Source organism: Drosophila sechellia, chromosome 2R, assembly GCF_004382195.2.
Source record: "Drosophila sechellia strain sech25 chromosome 2R, ASM438219v1, whole genome shotgun sequence".
NCBI classification, from domain to species: Eukaryota; Metazoa; Arthropoda; class Insecta; order Diptera; family Drosophilidae; genus Drosophila; species Drosophila sechellia.
Window position 1 is genome coordinate 10059319 of NC_045950.1, and position 14061 is coordinate 10073379.

The 14061-nt window shown below is 43.2% G+C and overlaps 3 protein-coding genes across 6 annotated transcripts; 2 read left to right on the top strand and 1 right to left on the bottom strand.

The window, feature by feature from the left end:
• Nucleotides 1-479: 479 nt before the first annotated feature.
• Nucleotides 480-13790, bottom strand: LOC6621144 (protein argonaute-2). Of its 4 annotated transcripts, XM_032714542.1 has the most exons (8): nucleotides 13634-13790; nucleotides 12853-13030; nucleotides 10508-10670; nucleotides 7421-7495; nucleotides 5948-6733; nucleotides 5666-5888; nucleotides 3993-5603; nucleotides 480-3927 (listed from the first exon to the last, which is right to left on the bottom strand). In XM_032714542.1, the coding sequence occupies exons 3-8, from the start codon at nucleotides 10626-10628 to the stop codon at nucleotides 3789-3791; spliced, it is 2955 nt and encodes a 984-aa protein (XP_032570433.1). In that variant the 5' UTR covers nucleotides 10629-10670; nucleotides 12853-13030; nucleotides 13634-13790; the 3' UTR covers nucleotides 480-3788. The 4 variants fall into 4 exon arrangements, with proteins under 4 accessions (XP_032570433.1, XP_032570435.1, XP_032570436.1 ...); XM_032714544.1 differs by lacking the exon at nucleotides 7421-7495; XM_032714545.1 differs by lacking the exons at nucleotides 10508-10670; nucleotides 12853-13030; nucleotides 13634-13790 and adding an exon at nucleotides 8864-9877.
• LOC6621145 lies at nucleotides 10036-11130 on the top strand. The gene is made up of 3 exons (XM_002045288.2): nucleotides 10036-10267; nucleotides 10723-10850; nucleotides 10915-11130. The coding sequence occupies exons 1-3, from the start codon at nucleotides 10122-10124 to the stop codon at nucleotides 11106-11108; spliced, it is 468 nt and encodes a 155-aa protein (XP_002045324.1). The 5' UTR covers nucleotides 10036-10121; the 3' UTR covers nucleotides 11109-11130.
• Nucleotides 11093-11369, top strand: LOC6621147. Its single transcript, XM_002045289.2, has one exon. It carries the CDS (start codon nucleotides 11117-11119, stop codon nucleotides 11297-11299), a length of 183 nt encoding a protein of 60 aa, XP_002045325.1. The 5' UTR covers nucleotides 11093-11116; the 3' UTR covers nucleotides 11300-11369.
• Nucleotides 13791-14061: the final 271 nt, after the last annotated feature.

The following is a 14061-nucleotide window of genomic DNA, read 5'->3' on the forward strand; positions in this document are numbered from 1 at the left end:
AGTCGAGAGTGGATTGTGTGGATTGTGTGTTTGTTTGTGGGCTAATGGCTATGTGGATCGCGCATGTGGTCCGGGTTCGAGTGGGTCTCTGGGTCTAGTTGGAAGAGTATAGAGTACACACATACATATATGGTATCATAAGTTCATAAGCTATTCAAATATAACGTTTTAATTGCTTGGAGTTAGTCCGTCACTTCTTGAAATCTCGGTAATTGTGGCATATATGTAATTTAATCGTTAGTTAGATTTAGATTTGTATTTATTCTTTTTATTTCCTTTAGGAAGAGTTGTGCAAATTGCTGTTCTAGCTTCGATTTCGATCTGATTATATATCTAGGTATATATCTATATTTGTTGTATATAATTGTAGACATCTATAAACGGCACATTTATAAGTAATATGTAGAAACAATGCGATTCCTTTCACTATTTCTTACTTATCTCTTCTCTTCTTTTTTTGTTCAAGTTTTTTACTTCCATTTTTTTTTTTCTTATTTTGTTTTTTTCATTTTTCTCGATCTATCTTTAGTTTAAAGCTCAATTGAATTTTGACAGATAAAAATGTAAGTTCCCATGTGGATATCCCGGCTTTTTGTCTTTTTATTTGGGCCTTGCCTCTGAGCAGAACATAGTTTGGAAATGATATCTAAGGCCTTCCACGATCTCCAATCTTCTCCTCCAACTTGTTTTCCAATTATTTTGCTGCACGACACTGAAGAAACCTTTGAAATTGTAGCGTGTGTGAGTTTTCTTGAGTTCTTGAGGGGGAAAATCGGAGTTATCCAGCTTTACTATATATGTATAAGTTTACGCGTGTATATAGGGACAACTGTTACAGCCCATTTTTCTTGGATGGGAGGAGATAGCAGCTTGTTATTGGCATTTTCATTAGTGATAAGGGTTTTCCCACCGATATTTCCGCTTCATTCATCTTGCGAGTAAGTTAAAGCTTTGGACTTTCTCATGTATTGTGTGGTAAAGTAAATTATTGTTGAATATTTCGCTCATTTTACAACTACGAGATGCATTCATTGTCGGCACACATTTCAGCTTCAGCTTAAACTAAGTGAATATATAATGTAAATGTTGGTTCTTTCTGGCCGATCTCAAAAATCGAGCCCCGAATCGCGAACTCCTTTGCATTGTTTCGTTTTCGTTTTTTGTTTTTTCTTAAAACTAAAATTGTTTGATTCGTTTTTTTTTGTTGGATTTTGTTTTTGTTTTTTTTTTTTTTTTGCATCGGGTTGCTTTAAGTAAAAATTAAGAAATAAGTTTACAATTTTAATCCCTTGTGTAGAAACGTTACTAGAAAAACAAATGGAAAATGAATAAGTCAACAAATACACCCACACATTGATTGCACAGCCCCACAAAATGTTAATCGCATTTAAACGCATTACCAATTAATAATAATTAATTAATAAGCTATTAATATCAGCTATGTTGAGCCTCGTTGGAAGGACTAGTAAAATTTAGAAAAAAGAACTGCAGCTGAATACTTTAAAATATTAATTCTGGTTTTAAAATTTCAGCAAGAGATATCATTGCACTTGAAGTAGTTGACCAAATGAATGATTAACATCGAGAAGTTTAAAAACAGGCATTGAGTATGCAGATTTAAAAATAATATATCAAATTGTGATACCACTGAAATATCAAGGGATTTGAAATCATTCGTGAAGTTCCAAAAGTTTGTATATGACTTCAAATCCAAAGAGATTTCTAAGAGTTCGATTCAACATTTTGAGGGACCGCATGCGACCTCCTTCCTTCCGTTCTGTTCCCTTTTGTTATACATATATTTTTGAGGATTACCAACTAATTTGTAAGTGCTGTAAATGATTAAATATAAGCATATAGATTTATATATATTATGTATTTTATAATGCTCACATAATGTACGATTGGCAAAACAGCTTGCAAACTTGGAAACTAAATCTAAATTAAAGGTTCTGTGAAGAAGGATGTATACAATTATAAATTAGGTTTGGCCCGGGCGACTCCGACTGCATAGATCGTCGTCGCCCGCGCCGCATAAATAACAACTCATTATAATGTTAACTTGAACTGTGTCCTCGATATAGTACAATTACTAAGCATACGTTTCATATTGATATTGAAATTGTTTACTTGTTGATTTTGGCGAAACTAAAACTACTTTGTAAAATATTGAAATGTTGTTGCCACCTCCCTCCGGCGGACGGTGGAGAAGAGTTACCTTGTTTATATTACCCGTACACCACTTTGATCTAAAGTTAATTAATACGAAATTATTACAACGAAAAGCAGCGAAGTAGCCAATTCGAAGCATCAACATGAAGAAATCAACAAATTTCGTTAGGCATTCGATTTAAAAAAATATATATATGTATATAAGGTACAACTAAATATATCATAGGGCTTATTGTAGGAGGTACATAAATAAGAGGACATTGAGTGATATGCCTTGGACTCGAGGAGGGTTGAAGAAGTTCGGAGTCTGATTGTGTGGTGTGGTGCATAAAAAAAGGGTAAACTAAGGACTAACATAAAATATCAGCACTGCCAACGTAACGTGTCTGCTACCGTGTTATTTGCACTATTGAATTTAAGTATTCTACATCATCCGCTTGGTTTTCGTTTCGTAAAAACTTTAAATGTTAGTTCTAGGCTTAGTTATGTATGTATGTATATATTAGGCTCTGCTCTATAAGTATAGCTATTGTTTTGACCAAAAGTTTGTCCCTTGTTGAAATTGCAGTTCTCGTTATTCATCATCGCCCACTTAACTCATCTGGCCTTACTGGCATTTATTTTTTTTCTCTCTCTTTTTGTGTTTGGTTTTTGGTAGAGCCCAACTTACAAACTATTAAATGTTCTTGCTCGGTTTTGTCAGCGCCCTAGTTGAAGTATTGAAGTATTTCATTAGTACATGCTAAGTTGTGTCTACACACTCTTTCAATGCTTGTCGCTTTAATGTCGCTTGTGGTTTTTGTTTATATTTTGGTGGTGGTCTTCGTTCACAGTACAGAGAATCCGAGTGGTTGGTGTTCTTGTGGTGTTTGCTGTGTGAGTCGATCAGCAACGTATTCATTTTGTATACTAAAAACCTTTGGTTGTATGCATTCATTCATTATCATTCATCATGTCTTCATTTCGTATCGTGTAAAAATATATTGTACAATTTAATCGTAATTTCTATTACAAAACTCGTCTCTCTCTCTCGTGCTGATGACGCTCACTTTTCACTTAATTTCACTTCCATTTTTGTTAGGTTTCGTTTTTTATATGTTTTGTTTTGTTATCTGGTGTTGGTTGGTGTTGCTGTCGTAGTTTTTGTTCCCTTTAGTTGATTTCCTATTTGCATTCAATTTGTTTGCTACGCTTGTTTTTGAGAATTCTTACATTTCTTTGATTTCGCAAACTAGTGCCTGACATTCGATTGGCTAACATTTCCAATCATTTCTCACTGTGTGGCTATCTGCTTTGTGTGTGTGTGTGTGGATGAGCGAGTGTGTGGATGCTGTTTGTGTGTCTTTGTGGGATTTTCATTACTCTGCTTACTATATATGTACGTGTTTGTAAACTAATGCATGCAAGATCTTCGTATTCTGGTTGGTTTTTCCAACCATCCGCGCTCTCAACGTAAAACGTAACTTAATTCTAAACTTCTATGCTTGGCTTTCATCCGCTTTCCGCTTTCTGATCTGAGGGAAGGAAGTGGGGAGTTGCTTATTCGAATCGAAATTCGAAACTGATTTTGTATTCTTTAGCTTTTTGGTGTTGGTATTGGGGAGGGGCGATACTTTTTAGGCAAAGTACATGACCTTCTTGGTATCCGCGTGCACAGTGATGGCCCTGGCCATGGCACCTGGCGTGCGATCCTCTGAGCAGCCGCTCTGGTGCGAGCCCTCGCCCGAATCGTGCTCCTTCTCCACCAGATGGTATCTGCAAACGAATTACACACATTAACGCACAGTCCAATTGAAGTGCTATCGAATCCAATGGCTTACCTGGCACGGAAGGCCACTAAATGGGCGTAGTAGGCTGGCGCCGGTATACTGACGGATCGGGTGCAGCGCACGTACGTATGGCATAGCTGATACGTGAGGCACTGCAGCTCGTCCGAGTCAAAGTGATTGTCGTCCCACAGAACGTGGTAGTGCGAGGGGCGACTGGTGCCCTGAATGCCCTGATGGCTGCACAGATAGAAATCGAATTCGGTGGGATGTGTGATGCCCACATCGACGGTGGTGCCTGCGGGAATATTGCCCGACTTGCCGCTCTGCTCCTTCTTCTCCGCGCAGAAGAGTCGTGTGTGATGGCGCTTCTGCACCACAATGAATGTGATGCCCGGCCGATATTCTGGCTCCAGCTTAATGCAGGCCTCCCGAATGGCGGTCAGTTCGTGTTGCAGGACATGTGGGAATTGTCCCTCGGAGACTCCGTCACGATAGAGTATGATGCGGTGGGGCTTGTAGCCGCCCGTCGACTTGTAGAACATGATCAACAGCTCGCGCACCATGCTGCTCAGCTCCTGGATGATCTCCTGTCGGTGCTGCTGTACGCGAACGGTGGCGGCATAGCGCGATGGATGGGCATCCATGGAGCCCACGACGGCGGCAATCGATGGTTTCTTGTTGTCGCCAGCTGGTGGGTGTGTCACATCGGCACCCAAAAAGATGACCGGCTCATTGAAGACCTTTGGCCGAATAGAGGGGACCAGAATTGAATTGATGCCGCCCAACTTGACGTTGATCTTCAGACACAGATTAGAGAGCGTTTGTGGCGACGTCTTGTTCACGTTCTTGGCCTGCACACACTGGGTGGCCATGCCCAGAACGGTGTCACCCACACGCTTCACCTCGGCGTACACCGGTGTCTTGCCGGGCAGCACAACCACGACGAGCTGCAGGCCGGGGAAGGTGATCTTCAGGTAACGGAACATGGGTTCCACTTGATCCGGCCCGGTGGCGTACTTGCAGAAGCACGGCTGTCCAATTATCGGCATGCCGGCATCGTTTGAGATCTTCTGCAGCTGCTGGGTGAAATTACGCAGCGCATCCTCGCGCACCGTGCGCTGTGGGGCGAAACAGGCGATGGCCCAGATGCGGATCTCGACGCCAGTGAAGAACTGCTTGCCGCGCATATCCCATACACCCTGGTTGGGCGAGGCCAAGCTCACCTTGTTCTGTGGCGGGAACAGCTGCTGGCCGGTGAGGCCGGTGGACACACGTCCCCCATACTGAAGCTTGGGAGGCGGCAAGACGCGTCCTCGTACCTCCATCATCGAATTGGAGATGGTCAGGCCAAACTCCTGCACATACGAATCGTTGTTGAAGTCGGCGCGCTTAACCAAGTTGTTAATCTCACGCTCGCGATCCGGAGCAGAACGAGCTGTGGCCTTGATCATGGTCGACGTCTGCATATCGGTCAGCTTCTTGATGCACCGCTGTCCGGCCACAATGTTGCATACCTCCAGAGGCAGGTAAGTGTGCTTGTGCTCTTGGCCAACCTGCAGGCAGGGCAAGTGCGGGTAACGCAACTTCATGCGGTACTTGTCCAGGAAGTACTTGGCCACGGTGCACTCTACGGTCTGTCCGTTCTCCAGCTGCAGTGGGAATCTAAAATGATGATGAAGCATGGTTAGCAAAAGCAGAAATGTTTGAAAGTGCAGAATACTTACGATTGCATCTGAGCGGGGCGGCGAGTGACGTTGCACACACGATACTTGCGACGCATCTGGCCGCAGTGGGTGATCTCGATCTTGAGACCCTTGATCTCCTTGGTGAACTTGACGCGCTGCGAATCGGTGAGCGGTTTTCGCTGCTCGTTGATGTCGCGAATGTCCAGCACCTCGCACATGAAGTCAATGACTGGTTGAGCCTTGTAGAAAGCGGTGGCCGAGACTGAGGAATATGTAATCATTAGTTGGTGAAATAGATAATACGGAGCATTGCGAACTCACCATCGATATTGAGCATCATCTTCCACTGCGAGGGCCTTACGCTCTGATGGAAACCGAACCAAACCTCGCGTCCACCACCCAGGGGATGGTAGTAACCCTCCGGGGAACTGAAGAAGCTGCGCCCCACTGGCGTGTACGTCATGCTGGGCAGATGGCGCATGACCACATCGAGCGCCAAAATGGCATCATAAGGTATCTGCCGCGTGCGGCCTTCGAGAGCTTCCTCCAAATTGAAGAGCGAGACCTGAGCCTGCCACTTGATCGTCACGCGAAAGATTCGATCCTTGCCCTCGCCGGGTAGAGTAACCTCCAGTTCCAGACGCTCGTTGCCAATGGGCAGGGGATCACGGGTGTACAGATTGTTGCGACCATCGAACACCGGCTTGAGCACTCCGAAGATCTTGCTATAGGCATGCACCATGGTCTCGATAATCTCACGGTTCACCTTTCGCGGACACTTGTCCGGCTGTATATTGATGTCATAGTGATGCACATAGCCACGCGGCATTGTCACCTGGAAGTGATTGGCGCGCAGCACAATCGGGCGACCCTCTCGTCCGAGATTCGGGCGACGTGGACACGTAAAGACTGGCATATCCGGCTGCGTGGCTGGCGTGGCGGTGGCAATTGCTGGCGTCACGCTGCCGGTGGTGGCACCCAAGGCGGAGGCCACCTGGGCGGCAGTTGCTGCTGCACCGGCCACAGTTGCTCCACCAGCGGCCACATTCTGGGCACTTGGGCTGGTGACGGCGGTGGGATTGACCGACGAGCCGGGCGCTGGTGGTGCTGCAAAGTCAATTGCCAATTAGTCTCTTCTCCGAAAATATTTGATTTCCAAATAATTAAAGGTTTTCAAAAACAAAAAAAACGCAAGTAGTAGGCAATATCAAAGAGTACGTTTTGGGTTGGTTCTCCTCACATGCTTGGATAAATCTCAGGAACTTTAAGATATCAGAATGTTTAGTTATACATAATCGTAATTGTACTAATTAATACGGACCGTATCATTTGTGAAATCCCTATTCCAATGAGATAATCCAGCATATGAGTAAGTAAAACCCACTTAATTGCTACAAGCAAAAAATGATCATGCAACGAGCGTAAGACATAAACTACTACATATTCAAACTCAAAACAGGTGTTTGTAGGTGTTTTAGTTCAGGTGTAGAGTAATACTTCAAGTGCACTTTGCATGATACAAAGAAACAAACATTTACACGAAATAAAAGTTCAAAAAGTTAGTTTAAAGGTTTGATATTGGTTTTTTTTTTTTGTTAGTTTTTGTTAGTAACATTACGGCAAAAAAGAAGGATTAGGGATTACGGATTAGTTGGGCTGGTTGGATTAGTGGGGAGAACATCAAACTAAAGAACATAAACACAAACAGTTCGGTATAGCGTTTCGAATCAATCAAATTGCATAAGGATCTTAGTAATTTTAGTAATCGTTTTTGGTTCTTGGAGAGTAATTTACATGTGAGCGTGTCGAAGCTAGTCTGCGCCTGAGAGGGACTCTGAGGCCGAGTGGGCGAGGGGGTCCACTGTGACTCTATAAAAAGAAAAGGTAATCAAATCAACGCAAGGTAATCAAATGAACGTGGAAATGAAGAGATTCAAATCAAAATGGCAATAGGGCAATGGCCAATCGATGGTTTGTTGTTGTCGATGATGGAGAATCGAAAATGATAATGATAAGGATAATGTCAATGGTGGAGAACGATGTCGGAAAACCGAAAACAGTTGGCGATAACGAACGAAAAAGAAAACGAAATTAAAGTGCGTTAATAATATTTTAGTTACAGTTTTCTTTCATCATCGTTATCAATAGATATATATATATATATATTATATGTATGTATATGTGTTTGAATTTCCGGTTATATTTGTATACACTATAGTGTCCTTATAGAGTTAGTATGTCCTGCTGCCACAAGTTGTTTGCCCCTTTGGCCAGTTGCTTAGTGGGTCGATTGGGGTTTTGGTTTATATCCTGGGTCCCGAGTTAGCCGCCATTTTGTTAATAGTTTGCAGTTATTTCATCCTTCTAACCTGGGTTCCTTTGCAGGTGGGTTAAGTTTTGATGTTCTACCAAGTGCTTCGCCCAACTATCTAAACTTTATGCTTAATTAACTGATAGTTAAATCATTATCTTCAAAATCCAGATCTACACAATACTGGTATTTATAATACAAATATTCTAGTGCTCATAGGTTTGATATGAAACAGCTTGCTTATAGTTTCTATTCCCAAGTTTGCTGGATATTATTGTTTATTGTGAAACACAATATGACATATGATATTGGAAAAGGGTACCTATTTTGAAGTTCTCTGGCATAAACAACAATAGCTTTTGGTAAGATCCCATTAAGTATTCAGATTTCAAACAAAAGAATCATATTTTTCTACGATCCCTTCTTTCCCAGCAAACTCTTTTCATATTCGACGACATCTACGTTTTCACCCCATCGAAGCATAAATATTTAAATGGAATACGCACAATTGGTGGCAAATTGCGACGCAATTGGTAGTGACTGCTCCTCAAAAAACCCAGATCCATATACGATACGACCCGAATTCGAATGAATTCGAGACGCAGACCCCAAAAAAGCCACCAGAGATTAACCCCCGGAAAAGCTGGAAACTATTGCGACGCGACGAAGGTTGTTGACCCAATTTTTGAGCATTTTCACCTCTGCACTTTGACGCACGTGTCTGTCTGTGTGGCAGTTGCACGTGTGTATGTATCATATATAGGTGCAAGTAGAACATCGAAAACTTGATTAGTGGGTGGCTGGGCAAAGGGGAGCTGGGTGGCATGGAGTGGGGGAAACTTGTGGCAGCAGTCGCCTATTTTTGTATTCTTCTTTTTGTTCTGTCTGGAAATTGTCTTTCTGTTCTTTTAGTCGCAATCACTTACGTTGTCCAACTGGATACATGTTTTTGCACTAAGTTAGGTTTTGGTTTAAGAAAAATAATTAATGTAAAAAATGTTGGCTCGTGTTTGCTTTTCGTGTTTTGGTGTAAAATGTAATTGATTGTTGGTATCTTTGTTGTTGTTGTTGTATTTGTTGTTGCCTTTGCTTTTGGTTTTCTACTAATTATTTTGTTTTTGATTTCAGCCTTTTGCTTATCACACTTTAAAGTAGTTTAAAGTTTTATTCGTTTGGTTGATTTTGCATTTGTTTTGTTTTTTGTTGTTGTTGTTGTAGTTGCGCGTGGGCGTGGCGTAGGCTTATTATATATAAATTGGAATTATCAGCAGACAAGTGGGTGTGTTATCTTGTCGCTGTCTCTCGCTCGACTTGCATTATTTTATTTATATTACTCGTATGATTATTATTATTATTATTATTATTATTATTATTATTGTTTGTTGTTGTTATTTTAGTATTGGAAAAGAACACAAATGTAGGCACAGCTTTCGTTTAATTTTATATGTATGTATCTTTTATGTACACACCTAGGCGTGTATATATGTATATTTATATACTTATATATGTATCTAATGCTCTGGTAATACAACTAAGAAAAAATTCTTTATGCTCGCATATCTCGTGAGTGCAATTGTATGCGTGTCTGTCGCTCTGTGTGTGTGTGTGTGTGCTCCTCCGCATATACAGCAAGAAAATGCGTTTGTATGCGTTTTTTTTATATATGGCAGCCCCAAAAATGTGTGCACGTAGAATTCTTAACTTTTTCGAGACGTTGTTTTTGTGCACCAAACACGTTCGCGCCGCCCGCTCTTATGCACAAACCGTGGCCAGACTATCGAATTTTGATTTAGCACAACTTTTGTTAGCTTTTCACGCCGCGCATTATGCAAAAAATGCAATTTTCTTCAGCTTTTCCCACAACAGCCACACACTGGACGTCCACACAAAAATTGTACTCGCGACGTGTGAGCGTGACGCATGCTGTACACTCTTAACCACACTTAAATGAGGGCAAAGCACTCTCGCCCGCAGACGTGCGAGTGAGCGAGATGACTATACGAGCAGCATCTGGGCATAGCGAGGCAGGGTTGCTAATGCCAGTGTTGTACAACCAGCGGCGGTCATCGTGAGTGGGCCCCGTTATCGTTATCGTCGCTCAGCTGTTACGTAGCGTGCTTGTTACGTCGTAAATTTTGTGCGGAAAAACCGCAGTTTTCATTGCCGCCGCTAAAAACATAAATAATGTCTGTGCCTTTCAGTGGCGCATTGCGGCGTTCCGGCGGCATTGTGTCCGCCATTGGCAAGCAGCTGAAGAGCGTGAATTTGAAGGGCGTCAAGCGGATAACCGTGCAGTTCGATCCATTCGCGGAAAACGTCAAGTCCACACGGTGAGTCGGAAAAGCGCTTTTCACCGATACCGATAGCGGGGCATGCGCACAACACCCCATATTCACCACTCGAATTGGATAGAATTTTCACGAAACCGAAAGGAAAAAGAAAATCATACGAAGAAGAAACTGAGGAAAACCAAAAAGGGTGCAGTGAAGTATTCACATCAGAAAAACCGATCCTTCGAGGGCTAAAAAGGTGATGGGATGAAGGGTGAAATGAATGCGTGCCACACTCACCGTAGACTTTCCCAATGATGCCCACGGTGGAGGTCATCTGGAGATCCGGAAAAGTCAGCGGCAGCGTGTGCGGATGGAGCTGAGCTGGCCCACCGGGAGCCAGCTCACGCTCCGTGGACATTTTAGTCGGTGTCGGCGTCAGTTTGAGGCGGCGTCGCTGCTCCTGGAAAATCAAGTAAATCGAAATGATAAATCAATAATCTTTCTAATTTCAGGGAATTCCTCTTCCTGCTCTCCACACCCAAAGTGGCAGCCACGAATCCCAAGTGTGTGGTCAAGCCGGAAATCGTCTGCGATCGCCAGCCGGCCAACATTAAGTTTGCCCTGATTGATTCAGCGCAAGGTAAACTGAACTAAAACTGCAACAATCAAAAAGCAAACACTTATTGATATTACATCCTTCACAGAACAAGCCAAAGTCAAGGAGATCCGCTTCAACAGCGATAACCTAAACACACTAGAGCTGCTGCAGCTGTGCAACAAGCACGTGTCCAGCTTGGCACCGCCCGAGGAGGTCACCAACAAGGTCCTGACCAAGGCGGAGAAACAGAAGCTAGCAGGAGGCGCCAGCGGCGGAAAGAAGGCCATTAAGAAGAAGTAACCATTAGGATGGTGAGGAAGCACAAAGGAACACTGGCGGTGATCGAGAAGATCTACCAGGATATACCCGCCTTCTCCGACATCTTCACCGAGGAGAGCTTCTACATGTTCGCCTTCTGTTTCGTGTGCGCCACCATTCTGGTGGCCTTCATTCTCTCCCGGTTCATCACCATCAAGCCCGTCGATTTCTGAGCCAATTGTCTTGTTCAATTCCGCACACGTACTTTTCAAAATATATATACGCTCTAACATGTAACAAACACTCCGCACTGTATTGTCTTTTTGGCCCGACTGTGCGAAAGGGCAGCGCTCGATTCGGTCAGCCTGTCGTTGATTTCATTTTTTTTCGAAACCAGTTTTTCGGTCCCTGGCAAACCGGAAAATCATCTGCTCCTGCTGCTGCAGCGGCGGCTGTTTGCTGCGCTTGCTGATGTCAGCGGATCGGAGAGCCGCCTGCCGTTCCAAACCTTATAATCACAAAGGGGCGGGAGGAGCCAATGGTAATTGGAACGCAGGAAGTCGACCAAATGGGCCATGCAAAGTGGACGTGGCTGGGGTGGACCACTACAGACTTGCTCATGAATTGTGGCATCAATTCGTTACTGCTCCAAGTGAATGATCTACATCCTGGTAATGAAAACAGGTGTGCAACAGGCAGAGGATAAAGCTTCTCTGCGGCCAAGACAGCTGTTGAGATGAATTGGAGTCTTATTCTAATGGGGGAGAAAGGAAGAAAGTGCACTGTGCAGTGCAAGCTTTGAGCTAAAGTTTTGAAACGGCGCGCTCCGAATGTGTGAATATGTACGCATTTGCGACGAAATCGATGGCTGCAACTGGCAACAATCTGTTAAAGTGTGGCAGCTGCAAAAATGGTTGGTGAAAGTTGCCCCAAAAAGCTGCGGCACCCTGTGATTAATAGAATTCTGTTCAGTGTGCCCCAAGTTCAATGTCAGTCTGCAAGCTTTCTCCCCGCCCGTTCGACTGCCATTTTTAAGGAGTCGCGTCGTAAAAACTTTCACCACCCACTTTAAAATTTTGAAGTTACGAACAAGGTGTTATACATTCGATCATAAGGTTGCAAACTGGAGCTTGCCACTAATAAGCTTGCGCATCAATAACATAGCAAATTTAAGTTTTTCAAAAACATAAGTTTTTTATACTTTAAAAACTCTCTTTTAATATGGCGCATAAAAACGTTAGAAAGCTTTGTTTAATTATAGGATAAGTCCCTACAAATCGGTTTTAAATTGCTAAATATCTCATGTAAATCTCAACTCCCCAATGTTTTGATAACATTTTAATCGGTTTAGGATTGCATTATATAATGCCTGGCTATATCGACATAAATGTACAAGGATACTATTAGTTTGATAAAAGTTCAAAAGCATGTAAGCCTGTCAAAACGATTCGAGTCGATTCCTGACGTAATTTGCGCGGGACGTGGGTGTCGGGGTTAGTAACGAACGAAAGTTCTATTGGAAGCTAAGGATGTGACCTTTCTACCAAAACATAAACACTGTCTGTACGGTCGTCCCGCTCGCACCCCCGCGCTCACACGCTTGGCGCTCTTGAAAATTTCCCAAAGCATATGCTCAGGCGCCATTAGTGTTTTGGTTTCCTTCTTCTCCTGTATTTTTGTTTTTTTTTTTGATTTTGGGGCACCTCCATTTTACTTGCAGCTCCTGCAGCTGTTCTGGAAGCCTCGATTTGCCGGCAAAATGAAAGATTTGTAATGATGTACTTACCTTATCGCAAAATTGCAGCTGACTTTGGTGTGTGTGTACGCTTTTATCAGCTTTATCAGCGGCAAATCAAGCGTTTTTTGTGGCGAATTCCGTTTAATGGAGGGGAACTCATTAAGGAGTTGAGAGGGGTTTGCGTCTCGACTGGATTTAAACCGTTGCGGACGTTTCTTTTCCAGCGCTAATTGGAAGAAACGAGAAAGATAAGTGCAGGAAATGGAAATGGAATTGGTTAAAACGCAGTTTGTGCGGCTGCTGTTGTTGTTGGTGTTGCCAGATCGTTGCGCCGGAGATATGCATGAAATTGCGAGTCCGGGGAGCTTTTTGTTTACTTTGCTATTTGACAACACACACTCTTAAGCAGCTCCTATTTTATTTAGTTTTATTTTTTGCAAGCTTCCAGGCCTGTTTAACAGCGCGCGTGTGTGTGTGCGAGTGAGTCAAAGGTTGTCAGTGTGCGTTCGGCTCTCTCTCTTTCGCACTGTCCCTCTCTCTTCGCGCTTTCTGTGTTTGCTTTGATTTTTGTTTTTGTCGCGGCTTTTAACTTTTTTATGACAACTACTTTGGAGGGAAAAGCTTTCCCCACAGCTCCGCGAAGCAGTCATGCAAAAAAAACATACAGGCTGCCACTAGACACACACACCTTCTCACGTCCGCCAAAAGCACCAACACACAGACACACACGCACGCACAGAGATTGCTGCAAAATGAAAGCACCAACAACAACAGATACAAAAACATCCAGCCCGCAACGCAAAAATTGGCGAAAAAATATGGCAACTACTGCAGATCTGGATATATCCGTGTTTGATTCGCCTGGCGGAGATCGCTTGAGATCGTTATGTATGAGAATTGAGAGTCAGCTTCGGAAAATTGCGAACGCGCGAGTTTTGCACAAACACAACTTATTTGCTGGCCGTTTTGGAATTGAATAAAATAAATATTGTTGCGTGTGCCTGTGTGTGTATATATCTGTGTGAGACGGCTCTCGGTGAGAGAGCGCGCAATTCGCGCCAGAAAGGGACGACCAGTGTGTTGCGATGAGAGAGCGGGGCAGCGAGCTTTTGTTAGGGGGACACCAACAAAATGACCTTGTCGGGATTAATATTACCGTTACTGCCATATATCCATCCCCCCATTATTTACTTCAAAATTTAAAAATTCAAAATAAATTGTACACATTAGATTTTCTGTTTTTTAAATTAAGTCAGG

Coding starts and splice junctions, on each gene's coding strand:
- LOC6621145 (XM_002045288.2), top strand. CDS start 10,122: ATGTCTGTGCCTTTCAGTGGCGCATTGCGGCGTTCCGGCGGCATTGTG. Junction 10,268..10,722: donor GAAAACGTCAAGTCCACACG/GTGAGTCGGAAA, acceptor TTCTAATTTCAG/GGAATTCCTCTTCCTGCTCT. Junction 10,851..10,914: donor CCTGATTGATTCAGCGCAAG/GTAAACTGAACT, acceptor CATCCTTCACAG/AACAAGCCAAAGTCAAGGAG.
- LOC6621144 (XM_032714542.1), bottom strand. CDS start 10,628: ATGTCCACGGAGCGTGAGCTGGCTCCCGGTGGGCCAGCTCAGCTCCAT. Junction 5,604..5,665: donor CGCCCCGCTCAGATGCAATC/GTAAGTATTCTG, acceptor TCATCATTTTAG/ATTCCCACTGCAGCTGGAGA. Junction 3,928..3,992: donor TTAGTGGCCTTCCGTGCCAG/GTAAGCCATTGG, acceptor ATTCGTTTGCAG/ATACCATCTGGTGGAGAAGG.
- LOC6621147 (XM_002045289.2), top strand. CDS start 11,117: ATGGTGAGGAAGCACAAAGGAACACTGGCGGTGATCGAGAAGATCTAC.